The sequence below is a fragment of the Ranitomeya variabilis genome, chromosome 1 (genome assembly GCF_051348905.1).
Source record: "Ranitomeya variabilis isolate aRanVar5 chromosome 1, aRanVar5.hap1, whole genome shotgun sequence".
Classification (NCBI taxonomy): Eukaryota; Metazoa; Chordata; class Amphibia; order Anura; family Dendrobatidae; genus Ranitomeya; species Ranitomeya variabilis.
This window is the reverse complement of record NC_135232.1, coordinates 848642217-848665325: the sequence shown is the minus strand read 5'-3', so window position 1 is coordinate 848665325 and position 23109 is coordinate 848642217. Positions and strand designations below refer to the sequence as shown.

The following is a 23109-nucleotide window of genomic DNA, read 5'->3' as shown; positions in this document are numbered from 1 at the left end:
CAGGCTGCGTCGGAGAGGTGAGTATAGCAATATTTTTTATTTTAATTCTTTATTTTACACATTAATATGGATCCCAGGGCCTGAAGGAGAGTTTCCTCTCCTTCAGACCCTGGGAACCATCAGGAATACCGTCCGATACTTGAGTCCCATTGACTTGTATTGGTATCGGGTATCGGTATCGGATTAGATCCGATACTTTGCCGGTATCGGCCGATACTTTCCGATACCGATACTTTCAAGTATCGGACGGTATCGCTCAACACTAGTCACGAGAAAACAATGTCAGAATCAGCAGGATCCATTGAAGCGTTTCAGAGTTATGACCTCATAAAGTGACAGTGGTCAGAATTGTAAAAATTGGCCGTCACTTAGGTGAAAACAGGCTTTGGGGTGAAGGGGTTAATGTGTGATAGGTGAGAAGTGGAGTTTTTCCAAGAGAGAGAGCAGTGGGACTGTGGACAGTTCGAGGGGCGGAGCGTGGAGGCGGGGCTGGGGTGGAGCCTGGGCGGAGTCTCAAGGGGGCCCCGAAAATTTTGCCAGTATGGGGCCCCGAAATTTCTAGTGGCAGCCCTGATTGCAGTGTATGAAGTACAGAAGGACCCTATCTGCTCCCCACACAAAAAAACCCTGCAGTTCCAGCAACAGAAAAAATAAGTTACAGGTTTCACAAAATGGCATCACAAGTTATTTTTTGTAACCACAAAAATAAGAAAATAAGCTTGGGGTCGCTGTAATGGTACCGGCCTGCAGTCATTTATACCAGACAGCACACTAAAAGAAAAATGGTGAGTTTCCTTTTACCATTCTACCTCACTTTTTCCCGTTCTCCAGTAAATTATATAGTAAAAGAATGGCGGTGTTTGATTCTACAAGTTGTCACGCAAAAAAACCAAGCCCTCACACCGCCATATGGGGAGAAAAATAAAAGTTACGGCTCTTGTGAGGAGAGGGAGCAAGAAAAACAAAAACTGGGCCACCCTGAGTGGGTTAATTGCTGTGCCTGACACAAATAACAATAGCTAGGATAAAATATGGCTGCAAAAACGGAGAGGAAGACGCGGAGCTGTCAGGAAACAACAGGTTTGGAGAAGACTACTAGAGGGCGCTGCAGAGTTCATTCCCGCCATTTACAGAGAGCGGCAGCGCCGCCTGTGTCCGTGCAGTGGAAGTGCGGGTATGGTCGGTTGCCACGGCTTCTCTCAGCCCTCACTAGTCTCCTCCCCGGTGTTTCCGCTTCCTCCGGTCACACATGGCTGAGGGCTCCGGGGACATGGAGGTAGCAGCCGGCTGTGAGCACTACACCAGAGGCTGCGAGCTGAGGGTGAGGGGCACACGGGGCATTACTGGGAGGGTGGGCAGGACGCGTCTGCCAGTGACACAGTGCTGACATAGCGGGACCCCTGCACCCCGGACACAGCTCTGGGCAGGCACCGACCCCCTGTCACACGCTGCCATCACGGTAACCCCTTCACCCCCAGCCTGCCTGCTCCTTCCTGACCGCTGTCGCCTATATGTAGTAACCCTGGAACGCTTCCCAGATCCCACTGACACTGACACTGTTTTTCTGACACATTGTACTTCATGATAGTGGTAAAAGTTGCTTTTATGTGTGAAAATATTGGCATTTTTCCCAAACTTCAAGCTTAATTTTAAACCAGAGCGTTATATTGCACAAAATAGTTGATAAATAACACTTCCCACGTGTCTATTTTACATCTCCATCACTTTGAAATGTGATTTTTTTGTTTTGTTAGGAAGTTAGAAGGGTTAAAAATGTATCAACAATTTGTCACTTTTCCAACAAAATTTGCAAAACCAACTTTTTTAGATACAACAGAATCTTATAACGTAGAGCCGTGAAAATAACAGTCACGTTTTTGCTACAGAAATGTTTCTTTAGCTCCAATTTCTTTATTTTCACAAGAAAATGGGCTTTACAATTTGTTGTGCAATGTCTCCTGAGGTCATCGATGCCCCAGATGTGGTTGGAAACTACTTTGGAGGCACAGTGCAAGGCTCCGAAGGGAAGGAGCGCCATATTGGAGGTCAGATTTTGCTGCACTGGTTTGAGGAAGCATGTCACATTGGCAGAGCCCCTGAGGTGCCAGAACAGCAGAATCCCCCAATATGAGACCCCATTTTGCAAACTAAACCTCTCAATGAAATCATGTAGGGGTGCAGTGATCATATTGACACCACAGGTGGGTCACAATTTTATACCATTGGACAGTGAAGAAAAAAATTATTACATTTTTACCACCCAAATTTTGTTTTGCCCCAGATTTTACATTTTCACACTGGGATATGGGTAAAAATGGCACCAAAACTGTGTACCATAATTTCTGCTGAATGTAGAAATACCCCATATGTGGCTGTACAGTACTGCTTAGCCATACAGGGAGACTCAGGAGGAAGGGAGCGCTGTTTTCCTCCTGGAGCGCAGATTTTCCTAGAATAGTTTGGGGACTCAATATGCATATCCCCTAAGTGCTCAAAGACCAGAATCCCCCCGTCAAGCAACCCCATTTTGGAAATTGTACCCCTCTTGGGTTTTGTCTACAGGTGTAGTGACTATGTGACCCCATGGGTGTTTTCCAGAGACAAGCAGCAGTGGATGTTATTGAGTAAATTGCAAACTGCTGTTGTAGTGACCAGCACACTGTAGTGACCAGAACGCTCTGCAAAGCTCATGCTTCTGGAGACACGCACTCTTTAACGGGCACTCATCGCTGCAGAAATACCAAATACGTGGACTCTAAGGGCTCATACTCACATGTGAGAAACTCGGGTGAGTCTCGCACGTCAATACCCGACACTCAGATTGGAGCGTGCGGCCGCATAGCAATACATGCACTGCACGCTCCACTCCACTGAGTTCCGGCAGCAGTGCCGGGTATTGATGTGCGAGACTCATCCGAGTTTCTCACATGTGAGTATGAGCCCTATATGTGGTTTGCGCACACTGGGGCTTAGAAGGGAGGGAGGAACTAGGATTTGTGAGGGCAGAATTTGCTGGATTATATTTTTTTGGGTGGGGTGCCTTAGTGCTTTTCTAGAGCCCTGAGGCTATGTTCACACTTTGCGTTTTTTGCTGCGGATCCGCAGCGGATTTGACACTGCGGATCCGCAGCAGTTTTCCATGCAGGGTACAGTACAATGTTACCCTATGGAAAACAAAAACCGCTGTGCCCACTTTGCGGATAATTCCTTTAAAAAACGCGCGGAATTGCTGCGGAAAAAAAGGAGCATGTCACTTTCTGCGGATTCCGCAGCGGTTTTCAACATGCACCAATAGGAAAGTGCTGTTGAAAACCCGCAGAGGAATCCGCAGAAGAAACCGCAGGAAAATCCGCAGGGAAAACCGCAGCGGTTTTTCAATGCGGTTTTTCAAAATCCGCTGCGGAAAAATCCGCAGCAAAATCTGCAAAGTGTGAACATGCCCTTATGCTGCTAGTAACGTGGAAACCCCCTATGCTTACATTAACAGATGGCGGACCTGAGTAAGGACTTGCTATTTTTGTGGATTGAGGTGAAGCTTTTATTGGGAACATTTTGCATAACGTTTGGGATCACATTTATCTGGCGAGCTACGCTGAGCACTTTGAGGTTTCCATCTAAATTTCTGAGTGATGTGATTCAGATAAAAACTTCAATGGACCCATTCACTATAATGATCCAGCAGAGTTAAGCTACGGTCACACTTTCAGTATTTGATCAGCATTTGACATCAGTATTTGTAAGCCAAAACCAGGAGTGGGTCAAACATGCAAAATTGGTGCCCTCGTTTCTATTATACCTTTTCTCTGCTTGTTCCTCACCTTGTTTTGGCCATCAAATACTGATGTGATATACTGACCAGATACTGATAGTGTAGTGTTATCGTAGTCTTAGGCCGGGGTCACACTTTCGAGTTCAATGTGAGAAATTCGCGCATCAAGTCCCGACACTTGGGACTGGAGTTCGGTCCCATATATTTCTATGCAGCTGCACCCTCCAATCCCGAGTTCTGACAGCAGTACTGGTACTTGATGCGCGAGTTTCTCGCATTGGACTCGAAAGTGTGACCTCAGCCTTACTCTGGACTCCATCTGGTGTCTGTTTAGCTGTTTCCTTCTTTTCAGAGGTGCGCAAAACTTGCAGACCGCACTTTTGTGCACACTTGAAAAGACTGACACTGCCTAATCACAGGTCAGACAGCGTCAACAGTGCCTCCATCTGTCTCATTATAGGGAATCTTCAACGGGGGCTTTCATCTGAATCATTTTATTTCAGAGATTTACACGGAAACCTGATGAAAGCGCCCAGCATAGAGCGCAGGATTAATGTGCGCCGAGCGATTTATGGGAGGCAGAAATAAAAAAAACAGCAGCAGGTGAAGAATTGGTTTTATTATATTTTTACATATAAGTGATTAGACGAGTTTATTCTTCCGGTCGGTTTGATTACAGCGATACCAGATTCATATCGTGATTTTTTTTGCTTGGCTGCTGTCATCCACTAAAACAAGCTTTTTCTACAACAAGCTTTTTCTACAAAAAAAAAAAGTTTTTGCATTGCCATATTTTGAGAGCTATAATTTTTTTTTTAGATTTCTGCAGTCATGTGAGGGCTTGTTTTTTGCTTGAGTAGTTGACATTATTATCACTATAATTTTTGTGCACATAACATTTTTTGATCGCTTACTATGCATAGTTTTGAGAGGCAGAATGAGCAAAAACCAGCAATTCAGGAATTTTTATTTTTTATATGCCGTTCTGCGTGTGGTAAAGTTAATCAGGCAGCTTTATTCTTCAGGTCTGTACGATTACAGCGATACCACATTTACCGTATATAGTAAGAGAGCTGTAACTTTATTTTTCCACTGATTGAGCTATATGGCTGCTTGTTTTTTGCTGGACAATGACATTTTAAGCAATAACTTTTTTTTTACGTTTTTTCTTTTGGATCGTATTTTATTCCAATTTTTTGTTCAAGTGTGATGAAAATGCATTGTTTTTTGCCATATGTTTTTAAGGTGCTTACTGAAGAGGTTAACTAATTTGATAGTTTTATTTATTGAGTCGTTTCGGATGTGGCGATATCAAATATGTGTACTTTTTTGTGTTCTTTGCTATTACTTAAATTTACATATTTATTTACATATATTTATTTACATATATTTACATATTTATTGGTTTAATATATTTTTTTAATAGTTTTAAAACATTATTTTTTAGTTTTTTTTAGTCCCTGTATGGGATTTCATCTTTTATTTCTATGATCACTGGTCACACTTGCGAAAGCAATCAAGAAACTCGTGCATCAATACCCGACACTGCCGCCGGCGCTCGGAATCGGAGCGTGCGGCTGAATAGAAATACATGCAGCCGCACACTCTGGTCCCAATGCCGGGTATTGATGCGAGAGACTCGCACAAGCTTCTCGCATTGCACTTGCAAGTGTGACCCCGGCCTTGGGTTAAGTTTCCATGATGAGTTTTTGAAGCTGCGTATTTTTGTGCATAAAACACCGCGGCATCTCAGTTCCATCCGAGTAGCAGGGCTGTGGAGTCGGAGTTAGTTTTTGTTGGAGTCGGTAGAAATGTACCGACTCCGACTCCAGCTTTAAAAAAAAAAATGTATTAATATTTCATAATTGAACTTTCATATGAATTTTATAAATGTTACTCAAATATATATGTTCTATCAAAGTATGAACAACAGTGATAAGCAGTTCTGCTGGAGATAGACATTTCTTATTTCTTGTGTGTCACTGTTCTCCACTGCCCTTATCTAATCTTATACTTGGTTAACCTCATGGTGCCCCAACCCCCCTACTTACAATGTATGAAACTGAAAGTGAAAATGTGTTGCAAATTCTTAGTAGTAAAGCTCCTCCTCTAGACAAGATGTTTACTAGGTGTGCGTCTTCCAAGCATCTCACAGCTGCTACTCAGAAGAGGAAGATTGGAAGAAGTATTATCCTTTCAACAAACTTTGCATCAGTTAACTGTGAGTACATGAGGAATAACAGTATTACTGACCACTATATCAGTTGTACGACCTGGCAATAATTTTGTACAATTGTTTTTAGGAAAAACAATTGTCATTTGGATTGTGAATGCAGAATTAAAAACCTGAGAATGTCAAAGAAGCGTCTCATTAAATCAGCTGTATTTGCACATCTCACCATCACTCAAGATAGAAAACTATGTCAGTGTATGACAAATGATCCAGACGAAAACAAATGCTGTGAAGCCAAGATCAGTGCATATTCAGGCAAAGATAAAAATGCTCCTACCAGAGCTTCTAATCTAAAGAGACATTTACAGTGCTTTCATCCAGAAGTACTGAAAGCAGTGGATGAGAAAGACTGCATCCAAACCAATGAACCAGTGCCCAGCTCTTCCAGCCAAACAAAGGAGCAGAGAACTTTGCAGCCATCAGTTGCAAGATATTTTGTCAGTGACAAAGTTACTGTGACAATGACAGTAGATAAATTTAAAAAACAGATCATAGAGCTTGTTGTAAAGGATAGTGTGCCTATTTCATTATTTTCACGACCAGCTTGTATGTGTCTGAATGGGGAAATGGCCTGCAAGCTTGGTGTTTCTCTGGAGAGAGAGAGTATTAGAAAATTAGTAATCGAAGAAGCTTTTAAACAAAAGGAAGAACTTAAAAAAAACTATCAAGGGACGCTTTCTTTTTCCTAAAATGGATGCCTGCACACGTCACAGAGTGAACTATTTTGCCATCAATGTCCAATTTGTTTGTGACAAAAATGAAATAGTTACCAAGACATTGGCAGTAAAAGACACCAAAGCTCATCACACCAGTGAGTTTCTCCAGGTCTTGGTTGAAAAGGTTTTGCAAGACTATGAACTTAAAAAAGAGCAAGTTCTTTCTGTTGTAACTGACAATACTTCAAATATAAGTACTATTAAGCTAATGAATGAGAGTAATGATGGTGACCAGCAGCTAGAAGAACATTCTGGGTCCACAGACACAGAAATGTTTGAAATAGAGGAACACAGTATTGTAACTGAGGAGCAAACTGAAGTTGCTTCAGATGAACAGCAACATGATAGTTTAGATGATCTTGTTGAAACTGTCAATACGTTCTTTCATTCATCACATGCGCTGTGTTGTGCATACGCTACAGCTGGCTATAAGAGACAGTCTGCAAGAAGGACATGCTGCTGCACTGATTGGCAAGGTGAGAAAATTGGCTACTGTTGCCAGAACCCCTAAAGTTGACTTAATTTTGAAGAGACGTGCTGGAAAAGGGGCAATTATTGATCAAGCCAAACGATGGGGCAGTACTTACTTAATGATTCAGCGCTTGGTTGAACTGAAAACCTTTCTTGTAGACATGGCTAACCCTCAACTGACGCTAAATGAAAGTCAGTGGAATCAGGTGACTGAGCTGGAAAAATTGCTAGAGCACCCATTTACAGTGACTAAAAAATTACAAGCAGAGGACTTAACTCCAGGTATTTTCTTAAAGGATTGGAAGAACCTGATGTTTCGCCTGTCCCAAAGAAGAGGGTTACTTGCAAGTGGCATTGCTACATCAATGAAACGGAGAAAGTAGCTACTATTACAAAATAACATTCTTTTGGCAGCTGTTTATGTAGACCCAATGCATCGGATTCTTCTAGATGATCAACAGCTAACTAAAGGAAAAGAAGCTCTGTTTTAAATAGCAGTAAGGATGAAAGGGTTGCAGAACTCTCAGGAGGAACAAGAAGAATTTGGTCGTCCTGCCACATCTTCACCCTCATCAACTGATGAAGAATTTAATTTCGAAAAATATTTGGATCACAAGGACCGTGCAATGCGTTCCCGCATAGAAGAAGAGTCATCCCCATCAAAGAACGCAGCCAGTACATTTCAGCAGAATTTTTCATATGCACTAAAAGAAATTGAGAAATTTGACCGTTCATCAAAAATAACAGTGCAACAAGCGATTCCTCTGTATCCTGACATTGTCAGAGATGTTGCCCGAGTGGTTACTACTTTGCCACCAACCCAAGTTAGTGTAGAGAGGTTGTTCTCTGCTCTCAAAATAATTAGATCAGATTTGAGGGCATCCATGAAGGAGGATCTGACAGAGGCAATACTTTTTCTGAGGACAAATTTATAGATTTCTTCTTATTAACTGCATAAGTGTTTATTGCATATTTACTTACAAGAGTTTATAAAAGTTTATAAAAGTTATTTGCTATATTCTAATTGTATTCTAATAAGTATAGTTTTTGCTCTAAGTGGTCTGATTACTTAAATTAAGGTGAGAAACTGAATAAGCACGATGTTAATATTTTACAACAGTAAATTTATTGTTACGAATTGGCCATTTATGAAGGAGCCGGAGTCGGAACCTGATAAAATCCAGGAGTCGGAGTCGCCACTGTGGCTTACCGACTCCACAGCCCTGCCGAGTAGATGGGATTTATAGAAATCTCATGCTGACTGTGCTTTGCTTTTATAAGGGATGATCCAATAGCTTGGATAAGAGCTTATCTGAATATCTATAGCGCTTCCCGAATAGCTGCATCAGTAACTCGGATACCTGGAGCGCTCCCGATAATCAGCTGTTCGGTGATGCAGCTGCATGTGTCGCAGCTGTGTGGCAGTCACAACACATGCATGGAGAACCTGTTTGTTGTGACTGACACACAGCCGTGACACATGCAGCTGCGGCACCGAACACCTGATTATCGGGAGCACTCCAGGTATCCAGGTTCCCGAGGCAGCTATTCGGATAAGCTCTTATCCAAAGCTATTCTATCATCCCTAGCTTTTATGCTGCGTAAACTCACCTGCACTTCATGTTTCATATCCACTGCATGTAATTTTCTCTTGCAGGGAATAGGCGGATTATTCCCATAGACTTGAATGAGATGATAAAAAACCGCTGTAAAAAATGCACGTGTGGTTTGTTTGTGTCCTCTGTGAAAATATAATAAAACGCATGTAATCCGCACATGGCTATAGCAATAATCAAAGCCAAATACCAAGAGTTGTTTTTATTTAAATCATGACATAACAAAAAGGGTCAAAAATGCAATAAAAGCATGTTAAAAAAAATGCAAGTGACAGATGCAGAAAATCAAGTGCTCATCGTGAAACTTTTCCTTATGTTGTAAAAACATGACTGCTTTTTACCCTGCAGTGCGCTTGTCATTCGGAGCTGCAGTACCAGATCTCACCTGTGGGCAAAAGGGGCACTATTTCCATAATCCCTGTTACATGCTTACAGGAAAGATATATATCTTGGTACCGTGCCAGTAGATAGAAAAATATTTAGAATTCTGAGAGCTGTAACTTAATTTTTCAACTGATTGAGCTATATTAAAGGTAAGGTACCGCGTTTGTAGATTATTAATAAATCACTGTAATGTAGCATAACATGCTGCTATAACCAAGTTTTAAATGCAAATGAAACAGATTTCGTGTGTTATATGTGTTTAAAGAAGGAACTGGGGGCTGACATCTTGGTTTCACAGCAGTAGCAGGGCACTAACAGTGTTATTTTACAGCACCCCATGGACATAGGGTCAGCGCCGGTCTATTATCTCCTATCTTTAACATTGGAGAGGTGTTAGCAGTGAGCTGGGCACGCCTCTGTGGGCTGCACAACTCACTGCTGTAGGTGTGACTAGCAGCCATTTTACTATAGCCCAGTGCTCTCTGCCCAGCTCCACTTACTCTCTATCACAGGAGCTCCATTCACTCCATTAAGCTGCATTCCCAGCCTGCAGAGAGAGGTGACACCTGATACAATGTATATCTCCCCTCCCTCCACAATGCCTGGCCATTCACTGCAGACCTGGAGCTCCTTCTTATCTTACTGAGGGATGAGTCACAGACAGCTCTGCACAGACAATGCTGCTCCATACACACCACATAAACTAACTGTGCTTCTGATGCACTAACTGCTGGTGATAGCAGATCACAGGGCAGTCACACACAAAATGGATCTGCCCTGTGATGCTGCTCTTCATTCTGCCCCAGGGATGTTAGACCACCCAAAAGGGGAGGGAAATGCTGATGTCAGCAGTTACTGCCCAGATTTTCCAGCTAACAGTAAAGCTGGTAAGTCTTACTATAGCTGCTTGAGGTCTAAAACGGAAAATGCTCCCCCTAGTGGTCAATATATATATTTGTAAGAAAATATATAATATTTTTCATATAGAAATGTTTGCAAACAGTGCAAACATTGCATTAATACATTTTATTTACTATTTTAAGCTTAATTTCACAAAAAAACAAACTACAAGAAAACTGGTGGCACCTTCCCTTTAAGGACTCTCAACTCTACATATTGTTACATGCTTAGTCATTACCCTTTTGTCTTTCAGGCTCCTTGCTGTGGTAAATTTTACACTTGTCGCCTTTGCCATGACAACAAGGAAATGCATAAGATGGATCGCTTCAAGGTCACCCAGGTCCAGTGTTTGAAGTGCAAGTGCATTCAGAAGGTACTGTGCAGTTACTGCGGCGTTAATGGCACATCACGCTCTATCTACAAGAGCAGATCCCTAGAAGTGACAATGTGTCATGGCTTCTGTTCACCAAGGCACTGTCCATCAATACCTGGTGGTCCCCATGTACTTATAACACACAGTTGTGGTTCCTGAAGTTTTAGTGACATAGCCTGGAGTCTGTTATTCTTGCAATCCGAAATACTGAAAACCGCATTGGAAAAAGCAAGTGTGAACAGAACCTTACTTATCTGCTATCACTAATGTGCGCAAATAGATTTGCAGGACCTCGTCCAGCTGCTACATTTCTAGTCTATGGCCACCATATCCGAGCAGCATCCTCAGCATCTCCTCTGATCAATATGCACTACAGCATATATATGTCATTGAGACGGGCCTACTAACCAGGGATGTTGGCAGGTAGTAGGTGACTTTTGGCTCGGGTCATGGATTACCAGTTTGGCTACTGGACCACGATCTGGTGAATCTTTATGCTCAACTTCATTACCAAATCTGCCATTTACATGCAAGTGGGTCTGATGCTATATATGTGCCTCGAGAATAGGAATGATTTATTAACTCCTCTATTACCTAGTCAATTTTTAATTCTTATTTGCTTTAATTCTTTACTCTTCTTCCAAGAGTCATCTTTTTTTAAATTGTTCCTGTCACCATAGCCATACAATCGTTGTTTGTTTTCAGTAATATTTTCTGTTCTGAGCGACACCATTTATTTTACCATACAACATACTGAAAACTGGGGAACAGGTTAGACTGTCGGAGGGTGGGCATGCATCAGGCTTTGAAATAGCCGCCCCATTGTGATCACGCCACGTGAATGCTAATATCAGAGGTTGACACTAGAATTTATAAGGGTTGTCCACTGCTCGGACAACTGGTTGTCAGTTGCTATATTCTCCCTTGTAAAATGGCAGCCTATACTCGACATGGACGCCAGGCCTCCCGGGGCTCACGTGATGTTGTTATACTATGTGAGCACTGCACTGCAGCCAATCAGTAGCCACTTCACTCACACTCCCTTCGGATGGTATAACAATATCACAACAGACGAGGTGCCGACGCTGCTGGAGCAGCATTGCAGGTGAGTTTAGGCTGTTATTTTACACTGGGGAATATAGCAATTGACAAGGGGTTGTCCGAGTAGTGGACAGCTTCTTTAAAGGGAACCTGTCACCACGTTTTTGGAAGATGGGATAAAAATAGCGTTAAATAGGGGCAGAGGTGGGCGTTACATTAGTGTGTGTGTTATGCGTTTATTACCCACCTAAGTTGCCGAAATAACTTTGCAAAGTCTCCGTTTTCGCCTGTCAATCAGGCTGGTCAGGTCGCATGGGCGTTGTCTTCCCCCAGATTTGGCGTAGTTTTCCGTTGGTGGCGTAGTGGTGTGCGCATGCCCAAAGTCCGGAATCCTCTTCCAGGGGATTTAAAATAGCGCGGTGTTCGTTATTGCATTGGTGATCGGTGGGCGCGGCCATCTTCCTTTGGCCGCGCGTGCGCAGAAGCGGCGCTCTGCTGGCCGCGGCTTCAGGAAAATGGCCGCCGCGATATCCATCTGCGCACGCGCGGCATCCCGCGGCCATTTTCCTGAAGCCGCGGCCAGCAGAGCGCCGCTTCTGCGCACGCGCGGCCAAAGGAAGATGGCCGCGCCCACCGATCACCAATGCAATAACGAACACCGCGCTATTTTAAATCCCCTGGAAGAGGATTCCGGACTTTGGGCATGCGCACACCACTACGCCACCAACGGAAAACTACGCCAAATCTGGGTGAAGACACCACGCCCATGTGACCTGACCAGCCTGATTGACAGGCGAAAACGGAGACTTTGCAAAGTTATTTCGGCAACTTAGGTGGGTAATAAACGCATAACACACACACTAATGTAACGCCCACCTCTGCCCCTATTTAACGCTATTTTTATCCCATCTTCCAAAAACGTGGTGACAGGTTCCCTTTAAGTGGTTAAACAACAGCGATTGGTGCTAGCGCCAATTGCTTAAGTTAGAGGCAGGTGCTGGCACTTGCTCTGTGTGGGGCGGACGCAGCTCCAGAGCCATGGTCATATATGTGCACCTTCCTTATGACATACTTTTGCCAGTGGTTGGCATTGTTAGGTGGCAGTACTGGTGTCATGAGCTTGAATTCGATCAATTGTAAGATGTGCATGGTGTTTGTATGTTGTCCTCGAGCGACATAGTTTCCACTGGGTACACCGGTTTCCTGACATTCCAAATAATATACCAATAGTTATATTGGCTGCCAATGAAATTGACCTTCGTGTCTTTGTGCCTGCCTAAAATGGGGAAAGTAGATTTTGTGCCCCACAAAGGGTGAAGGCAAGGTGCGAGCAGGTCGCATGTAGCATTGTCTGTCTTGACCATGAGCACCGCAATACATATGAATTAAGCTGTATGTTAAGTGTTTTAGCTCCTTTGAATCCTTTTTCTATGATTGTGCCAAGCTGTTTTCTTGTCCTAATTTTTATATACATTTTGTGCCCCATTGACGACAGGCACTGATGTAATGGTTCAAATCTTTGTACAGTGCTGCGGAGTTATATAAGCAATGATATATAAACTATTAGGCTAGCACTAGCACTCCCCACAGTGTTGTACTACTTGTCACAGTGGTCCATATTTCACATAATTTAACTCCTTTACCACCTTGGTTGGTAAGTGTGTTAAATAGACTTGTCTGTCTATCAGCATGTTGTGCTGTGTGAGAGGAGATCTAAATACCAGGAACTCTCCCTACACTTATTTTGATTGTGTAGAAGTAAACATCTTAAGCATCTACATGGCATGCAAATACAGACTTGGCCAGGGTGTAGCTTTAGCTGCAAGCGCTATTGCAGTGCAGTTTTTTTCTTTTTAATTTTTTTACGTTGATCAAATTTACCGTACTTCAATTTTTTCCTGTACAAAAGGAAGATCGGTTCCAGGTAAAAACAAAATGCATTTTTTGATGTGTGCTTTTTGCTGTCGTGGCCAATAACCACTCATATACACCACTAGATCCGGCTGTATAAAATAACAATGTCCGCTGAAGGTTAGGCAGCCATTTGTTACCTGCTGCTTTAGTAGTGACTATGGATATTTTCCATAATACAAAAGTGACATTTACATAAGTATAACTGTGTGCATTTACTAGAACTTGTCTATGAAATGTGAACCCAGCAGTTCCACAGTGACATTATCGTGTGTAGATGGTTTTCTCTATTAAGTCACTCGCAACTATATATAAATCTAAATGTGTACAATGTGGCTGCATGATCATGCATGAACGCTTGTCCAAAGCGGCCAGCAATTAGCTGCAGTGATGGCATGGCACGGAGGTGCTCCTCAGGCTGGGAGAAGCCTAGATAAGGATATAGGATCATATCATTGTATATGTTCAATAATTGTTTCATTTAATTACCAGACCTTAAAGGGAAGGTGCCATCAAAAAATTTTTTTCCAGCGATTGAAATAATGTAAAGAATTAATGTTTAAATTTTCTTAAAAAATATTATAATTTGTTTATAATTTAGTAAAATATGAAAAATAATTTTAAAAGGTTTGGCATTTCCACTTTTAAACACTAGGGGGAGCTGCTAATGAAATTTGACAAAAACCTAGTGTACAACTAGCTCACATTACTGCACTGCAGTAATTATGGGCGGAGTCTGCTGACGTGTGTGATGTCACTCCACTCCTCCCCTTCTGGGTGTTTGCTAAGGGATAAGAGAGGATGATATTCAGGAACCCAGAGAGCAGCCATTTTGTTGGTGACTGCAGAGTTATACTGACAAGTAGACAGTCACCGAGGATGGCAGGCAGCAAGGATTCTGGGAGACATATGGTAGAGGGAGCAGGGTGACAGCAGCACATAGGATTTCAGGAGAGCAGTGTTCAGGTCTATGGTGGGCACCATGTTTTGTGCGCTGAGCAGCCAGGGATTTACATAGAGCGCTGTCTTTTATACACATGGATGGACCGTCTGCTCCTCAGAAATCCAGGAAAAATTTCTGCTGATTGATCCAGACTTTGCATGCAAAGACCCCATTCCCCTCCTCAGCTCCTGTCTTCTCCATCCTGTCCTGTCAATGTGTGAAAGCGAGGCGACAGGCGCAGTCGGGGTGACGCTGGGAAGGAAATGTAGCCATATAGTAACGATAAACATGAGACCCTCTCTTCAGCTGCCTCACCAGCCCTGACTGCACCTAACTGGAGGTCATGCTGCCCCCTCTATTACCCCAGACCTGTGTGCAGCTGCTCAGCCAGGACCACCATAGAATGGGTCCCCTTTCTGAAGATAATACTGCCATAGTGTTCTCCCATAATACCGCCATATATATCACACATAATACCGCCATATAGATCATACATATCGCCATATAGATCTCTCATAATACCGCCATATAGAGCACACAATACCGCCATATAGAGCACACATAATACTGTCCTATAGTTCTCACATAATACCATCATGTAGATCGCAAATAACGACACCCTAGTGATCTCACATAATACCGACATATAGATCTCACATAATACCGCCATATAGAGCACACATAATACCGCCATATAGAGCACACATAATACCGCCATATAGAGCACACATAATACCGCCAGTGTTCTCACATAATACCGCCATATAGAGCACACATAATACCGCCATATAGATCTCACATAATACTGCCAGTGTTCTCACATACCGCCATATATATCACACATAATACCGCCATGTAGATCACACATATCACCATATAGATCACTCATAATACCGCCATATAGAGCATACAATACCGCCATATAGAGCACACATAATACTGTCCTATAGTTCTCACATAATACCATTATATAGATCGCAAATAACGACGTCAAAGTGATCTCACATAATACCGCCATATAGAGCACACATAATACCGCCATATAGAGCACACATAATACCGCCATATAGAGCACACATAATACCGCCATATAGAGCACACATAATACCGCCATATAGAGCTCACATAATACTGCCAGTGTTCTCACATAATGCCGCCATATACTTCACACATAATACCGCCATATACTTCACACATAATACCGCCATATAGATCTCACATTATACCACCAGTGTTCTCACATAATACCGCCATATAGATCACACATAATACCGCCATATAGATCACACATAACGGGGGTGCATAGGAGAGGATTAGATACACAGCTCAGCAGTCAGAATCACACAGGATAGGATTAGATACATGGCTCAGGCGTCAGTATCACAAAGGATAGCATTAGATACACAGCTCAGCAGTCAATATCACACAGAGGAGGATTAGATACACATCTCAGCACAGTAACACACAGGATAGGATTAGGTACACGGCTCAGCAGACAGTATCACACAGGAGAGGATTAGGTACACGGCTCAGCAGACAGTATCACACAGGAGAGGATTAGATACACGGCTCAGCAGACAGTATCACACAGGAGAGGATTAGATACACTGCTCAGCAGTCAGTGTCACACAGGACAGGATTAGATACACATCTCAGCACAGTATCACACAGGATAGGATTAGATACACGGCTCAGCGGACAGTATCACACAGGAGAGGATTAGATACACAGCTGAGCAGACAGTATCACACAGGATAGGATTAGATACACGGCTCAGCAGACAGTATCACACAGGATAGGATTAGATAAACGGCTCAGCAGACAGTATCACACAGGATAGGATTAGATACACGGCTCAGCAGACAGTATCACACAGGATAGGATTAAATACACGGCTCAGCAGACAGTATCACACAGGATAGGATTGGATACACGGCTCAGCAGACAGTATCACACAGGATAGGATTGGATACACGGCTCAGCAGACAGTATCACAAAGGATAGGATTAGATACACGGCTCAGCAGTCAGTATCACACAGGATAGGATTAGACGGCTCAGCAGTCAGTATCACACAGGATAGGGTTAGATACACAGCTCAGCAGACAGTATCACACAGGATAGGATTAGATACACAGCTCAGCAGATGGTATCACACGAGCGGATTAGATACACGGCTCAGCAGACAGTATCACACAGGAGAGAATTGGATACACGGCTCAGTCAGTATCACACAGAGGATTAGATACACAGCTCAGCACTCAGTATCACACAGGATAGGATTAGATACACAGCTCAGTCAGTATCACACAGGATAGGATTAGATTTACAGCTCAGTCAGTATCACACAGGAGAGGATGAGATGCACAGCTCAGCACAGTAACACACATGGGAGGAGATACACTGCTCAGAGTCAGCACCACAAAGGATAGGATTGCATTGCCTCTCCCCCTCCCCACTGATACTTATTTCACGGCTCCCTGCTGAGTCCTTTCTCCCTCCCGTCCTTGGTCTCCTCCTCCTCCTCCTTCTATAACCGCAGGGCTCCTGCGATTATACTGGGAAACTGGAACTCACAGATGCACTGTGAGCTCCAGGAAGATGGCGCTGATCTCCTGGCTATGCTGTGATATGGACGGCTCAGGGGGCGTGGCCAGATAACAGCAGGGAGCAGCACAATGAAAACTATACGGTCGGACGCCGACCGCAGATCTCTATGCCCAGGGCTGCCGTGTTTGCAGAGTGTAAGTGTCGTGCAGCTACACTTACACTCCTGCAAAGCAAAATGGCGGCACCCAGTGGCTGAAAAAAAAAATTAATAATAAAAAAAAATGTTAGTTAAAAAATTTAAATTTGTATTAAAAATAATTGTTTATATAAACAATCATTTTTAATACAAAAAATAAAATGCGGCACCTTCCTTTTAAAACGGTCACAAATAGCAAATTATTTTAGACAAGTGTTCCCCAAACTCCAGTCCTCATGGCTCCCAACTAATCATATTTTCCCCTCACCCATGACAGCACCTGAGAGAGAGTGGGTTCTGCCATCAGGCAAGAGCACAAAATAAATATGCAACTCCAACTTCTTCTTTCAATGTAGTTTCATGTCCTATGGATGTAGGAGCTTTGAGCACATGGTTGGAGAAGCCATGAATCATAGAACACCATATCGTGTTCTATTGCAACCTCTATAAAGAATGGCAATGAGTACTGGGGCCCAGTTCCAAAGGCGCAGTATTCTATGCCTAACAGTGGGCAAAGCAGATAAAAGCTTTATTGCGCATGTACTGGCATACGCATTTGCTTTTTATGTACCGGAAGTATTTTGCTGCCATTTCTGTGTTCCGGGCCATAGAAAGCAATCGCGACCAGACCGACCATATTAACATACAGCGCGAGAGGAATAAAAAAGGTATTTATGGATCATATGTGGGGAGTCAAGGTATCAGAAGTACTTGCGTAATGCATAGGGGGCACTGAGTTGATGGTATTTTTACCTGGTAGCCCAAAAAACTGGTGACAGATACCCTTTAACAAAAGTTCATCTCAATATTTTGTTATATATCCTTTGTTGGCAATGACAGAGGTCAAACGTTTTCTGTAAGCCTTCACAAGGTTGGCACACACTGTTGGTGGTATGTTGGCCCATTCCTATATGCAAATCTCCTCTAGAGCAGTGATGTTTTGGGTCTGTCGCTGGGCAACACAGACTTTCAACTCCCTCCAAAGGTTTTCTATGAGGTTGAGATCTAGAGACTGGCTAGGCCACTACAGGACCTTTCCATATACTTCTTACGAAGCCACTCCTTCATTGCCCTGGCAGTGTGCTTGGGATCATTATCATGCTGAAAGACCCATCCATGTTTCATCTTCAATGCCCTTGCTGATGGAAGGAGGTTTGCACTCAAAATCTCACGAAACATGGCCCCATTCATTCTTTCATGTACACGGATCAGTTGTCCTGGTCCCTTTGTAGAGAAACAGCCCCAAAGCATGATGTTGCCACCCCTCCATGCTTCACAGTAGGTATGGTGTTTTTTGGATACGGCTCAGCATTCTGTCTCCTTCAAACACGACAAGTTTTGTTTCTACCAATCAGTTCTAGTTTGGTTTCATCAGGCCATATGACTTTCTCTCAATACTCTTCTGGATAATCCAAATGCTCTCTAGCAAACTTCAGACAGGCCCAAACATGTACTGGCTTAAGCAGGGGGACACGTCTGGCACTGCAGGATCTGAGTTTCTGGTGGCGTAGTGTGTTACTAATGGTAGCCTTTGTTACGGTGGACATTCACTATGTCCCACCCCGTGTGGTTCTGGGATTTTTGCTCACCGTTCTTGTGATCATTTTGACCCCAAGGGGTGAGATCTTGCCTGGAGCACCAGATTGAGGGAGATTATCAGTGGTCTTCCATTTTCTTATTATTGCTCCCACAGTTGATTTCACACCAAGCTGCTTGCCTATTGCATATTCAGTCTTCCCAGCCTGGTGCAGGGCTACAATTTTGTTTCTGGTGTCACTCGACAGCTCTTTGGTCTTCACCATAGTGGAGTTCGGAGTGTGACTGTTTGAGGTTGTGGACAGGTGTCTTTTATACACTGATAATAAGTTCAAATAGGTGCCTTTAATAGAGGTAATGCGTGTCGAGCTGGCGTTTGTAATTATACCACTTTTGTGCAGATACGATCTTTTGATCGCCCGTTATTGCATTTTAATGCAATGTCGCGGCAACCAAAAAACCGTAATTTTGGAGTTTTGACTTTTTTTCTCACTTTAGCGATCAGGTTAATTATTTTTCTTTTTTTTTTAATGATCAGGCATTTCTGAACACGGCGATACCAAATATGTGTAGGTTTGATTTTTTTTAAAATGTTTTATTTTTTTATTTTGATTGGGGGTGAAAGGGCTTTTCTATTTTTTTTCATTTTTTTTAAATATTTTTAAACACATTTTTTGTTTTAATTTTGGCATGCTTCAATAGCTTCCATGGGAGGCTAGAAGCATCCGCTACACGATCGCCTCTGCTACATAGAGGTGATGCTCAGATCACCTATATGTAGCTGAATTACAGCATTGCTATGACGCCGACCACAGGGTGGCGCTCATAGATATCCGTCATCAACAACCATAGAGGTCTTCAGGAGACCTCTGGTTGTGATGGCAACGCACCGATGACCCCGATCACATGACGGGGGTCAGCGGTGCGCGTACTTCCGTCCGCATGACCGGCAGCACTTGTTAAATGCCGCTGTCAGAGTTTGACAGCGGCAATTAACTAGTTAATGGGCGTGGGCGAATCGCGATTTAGCTCGCACCCATTGCAGGCACATGTCAGCTGTTGAAAACAGCTGACATGTCACAGCTTTGAGGTGGGCTCCCCGCCGGAGCCAACCTCAAAGTGGGGGATACAGCCAGCTGACGTACTATTCCGTCAGCTGGCAGAAAGGGGTTAAATACATTTTTTAGGAGGACTTAACGTTGCATCCTAAGAGATGCACAAAAAAGTTTGTCGGATTATAATAAAGTACTAAATATTTCTTCTGGCTTCTGGAACCCCTTTGGCATCTGGGATGCTCAATCTAGACTTGATAGCGTAGAGTTGGGTAGATATTTTGACCTATTAAATTAGCATTGACACTAGAAGGGTTTCTTACAGTCCAGATCTTGGCCTTAGGGGGCCTTACTTCAATGGAAAATGTAAAAAATATGGGGTTTGATGTTACGTAATATTTTAAGCAGTTGCTGGACCCACCGACCAATAGGAGCCCTAGTCAAGACCTTAAGGTTACCAGGTTCTTTGAATCACTTGACTTTTACTGCAATTAACATATACACCTAAATATTTATCCAAAAAAGTAAAAATTCATAAAGCATAGCAATATAAATACACGAAGAAGGAAGAGCTATGATCAAAGACTTTGTATTGCATTTGTCATCTGATAAGTTTTGGTGAGTTTGCTCTTCATGTTGTATTTCAAAGACTTTGTATGCAAAATAAAAATTATTTGTATATAGAGTGTTAAAAACATCTATGAATACATTAAACAAAACCGTGAGAAACCACATAAAAAACAATTGGTGGGTATATCTGGATAATATAGTATATACACAATTCTAAGGATGTATGTATGGAAAAGACTAGTGACACAATCGGAGAATATCACAAAACAGAATTTAGTGATTGTAGTCACGTGATTGCAATCCTATATTGTGTTTATAGCTGATAGTAGTGGATGTCAGCCTAGGAATCCCTCATTCAAACTGGTCACCTGACCGGTAGCCGGGACAACGGAGTTAACATTAGGAAGTGTGAGGCATTCAGAATCACACACATGGGGTTTTACCTGTTTTTCTTTACTATTGGCTGGTTCTACTTTAAATAGCTCTCTCCCCAAGAAATGCTTTGTCCAGGGGTGGTATAGCACTGGAGAAATGCATGTCAGGTGTAGTGGGCTACTGGATTATTCCAAGGTAAATATGTGCTGTAGTCACTAACACGCTCTATTTTCTGTTTTGTCATATGCATATTGAATAGACTATGCCTTATTTGTATTTTGGCACCATGCACATATTTGTTCTTGGTTATAAATACAGTTGATACAGTCTAAGGCTATGTTCACACGTTCAGGATTTCCATCCTTTTTTTTTCCTGACTGAATCTGCAGGTCTCTGCAGAAAACGCAGGTGCGTTTTTTGGTGCGTTTTTGGTGCGTTTTTGGTGCGTTTTTTGGTGCGTTTTTTAGTGCGGTTTTTTGTGCGTTTTTTTATGCAGTTTTCTCTGCAAATTGTCTGTGTTTGACACAAATAAAGCTTTAACTGCAGTGGGGGAAAAAAAAAAAAGAAATGATGTCATTTCCTTGTCCAACCCTTTTCTTCTTCCATCCTCCATTTTGGGACTAAACACCAAAATGAGTGGACGTGTTTTGAATGACAGCGCTCCGCGTTTTGCGCCGCATGCGTCACTGCAGCGCACGCATCCGGGCGCAGAGGACGCAGCAAGTTGCATTTTTGCTGCGTCCAAAATCAATCCAAAAAAGGACGCATGCGGCGCAAAACGCAGCGTTGTGCATGCGTTTTGCTGCGTTTTACTTTGCGTTGTGTGTTGGGGCGCCGACGCTGCGGCGCACAACGCAAATGTGAACATAGCCTAAGTGCCACGTGCCACATATTTCAGTGCCACGTGCCACGTATTTAAGTGCCACGTGCCACGTATTTCAGTGCCACGTGCCACGTATTTAAGTGCCACGTGCCACGTATTTAAGTGCCACGTGCCACGTATCTCAGTGCCACGTGCCACGTATTTAAGTGCCACGTGCCACATATTTCAGTGCCACGTGCCACGTATTTCAGTGCCACGTGCCACGTATTTAAGTGCCACATGCCACGTATTTAAGTGCCACGTGCCACGTATCTCAGTGCCACGTGCCACGTATTTAAGTGCCACGTGCCACGTATTTAAGTGCCACGTGCCACGTATTTAAGTGCCACGTGCCACGTATTTAAGTGCCACGTGCCACGTATTTAAGTGCCACGTGCCACGTATTTCAGTGCCACGTGCCACGTAGTTAAGTGACACGTATCATGTAGTTAAGTGACACGTATCACGTATAAGTGACACGTGTCACGTATTTAAGTGACACGTATCACGTATAAGTGACACGTGTCACGTATTTAAGTGACACGTATCACGTATAAGTGACACGTGTCACGTATTTAAGTGCCACGTATTTAAGTGCCACGTATCCCACGAAGATTTTCCATGGAGAACAGACACATCCAGAGATATGTCTGCTCTCCACGGATGCAGCAACACACTGACAGGAGCCATAGTTCCTGTCGGTGTGTCACTGCGCATGCGCGAGCGAGTTTACCGGCGGTCATTGACCCCGGCACTCTCGCTTAACGGCAGTGCTGCGTGGGAAAGTTCAACGCAGCTGTACTGCTGTTAACCGAGACGCCGGAGTCATTGAGCTCCGGGACAGTACGCGATACACTGCTAGGAGCTTCGCTCCTGGCAGTGTATCGCCGGAGAGCAGCCGATCGGCGTGGGACACTCGTTTTATGGATTCTGCGGACAGGGAGTATGAATTTGCTTTATTATTTTGCGATTTTTTCCTGGAGGATCGAGGGCTTCGCCTACAAGTGTGCTGTTGGTGAGTATACACTCTATGTTATGTGTTGTATGTACTGTACTGTGTGTCATGTATGTGTATTGTGTGTAGGTGTTTGGTGTAACTTTACCATTGTGCTAAGTCGCCGGACACAGGGACAACTCTCCCATCCTAATACCGGATGGGAGTAGTAGTCCCATACGGCGACTTAGCACAATGGTGGCACTAGCGTCGCATGGGGACACACACGCACACACACACACACACACACACACACACACACACACAGACACACACACACAGACACACATACCAAATCAATCAAACGGCCGACACGATCCCCATGCGCCGGTATGCCTCCATGTCTCTCCGCCCACGCACTTCCGGCCCCGCACTTCCGCCGGCTTCCCCGCACTTCCGGCTGCAGCGGTTCTGCACAACAAACCGCAGTAAAACCCGCAGATATATTTTTGATCTGCGGGTTTTACTGCGATTTTGACCTCACAATGGAGGTCTATGGGTGCAGAACCGCTGCGGTTCAGGACGAAGAATTGACATGCTCCTTCTTTTTTCCGGGAGCTATTCCGCACGGCTTTTTTTTTTAAATTTCCGGACCATGTGCACAGTGTGTCCTGTTTT

At 43.5% G+C, this 23109-nt stretch overlaps 1 protein-coding gene across 3 annotated transcripts in view; it reads left to right on the top strand.

The window, feature by feature from the left end:
• Positions 1 to 676: 676 nt before the first annotated feature.
• RCHY1 (ring finger and CHY zinc finger domain containing 1) overlaps positions 677 to 23109 on the top strand; it is an 81311-nt gene continuing 58878 nt past the window's right edge. Inside the window, exons 1-2 of one of the 3 annotated variants that reach the window (XM_077276661.1) lie at positions 677 to 785; positions 10343 to 10462. In XM_077276661.1, coding sequence (XP_077132776.1) covers positions 783 to 785; positions 10343 to 10462 — 123 coding nt within the window. In that variant the 5' untranslated portion in view covers positions 677 to 782. Of the gene's footprint in view, positions 786 to 1098; positions 1322 to 4272; positions 4373 to 10342; positions 10463 to 23109 lie in introns of those variants that run through there. The other 2 variants (XM_077276654.1, XM_077276669.1) reach the window with 2 other exon arrangements.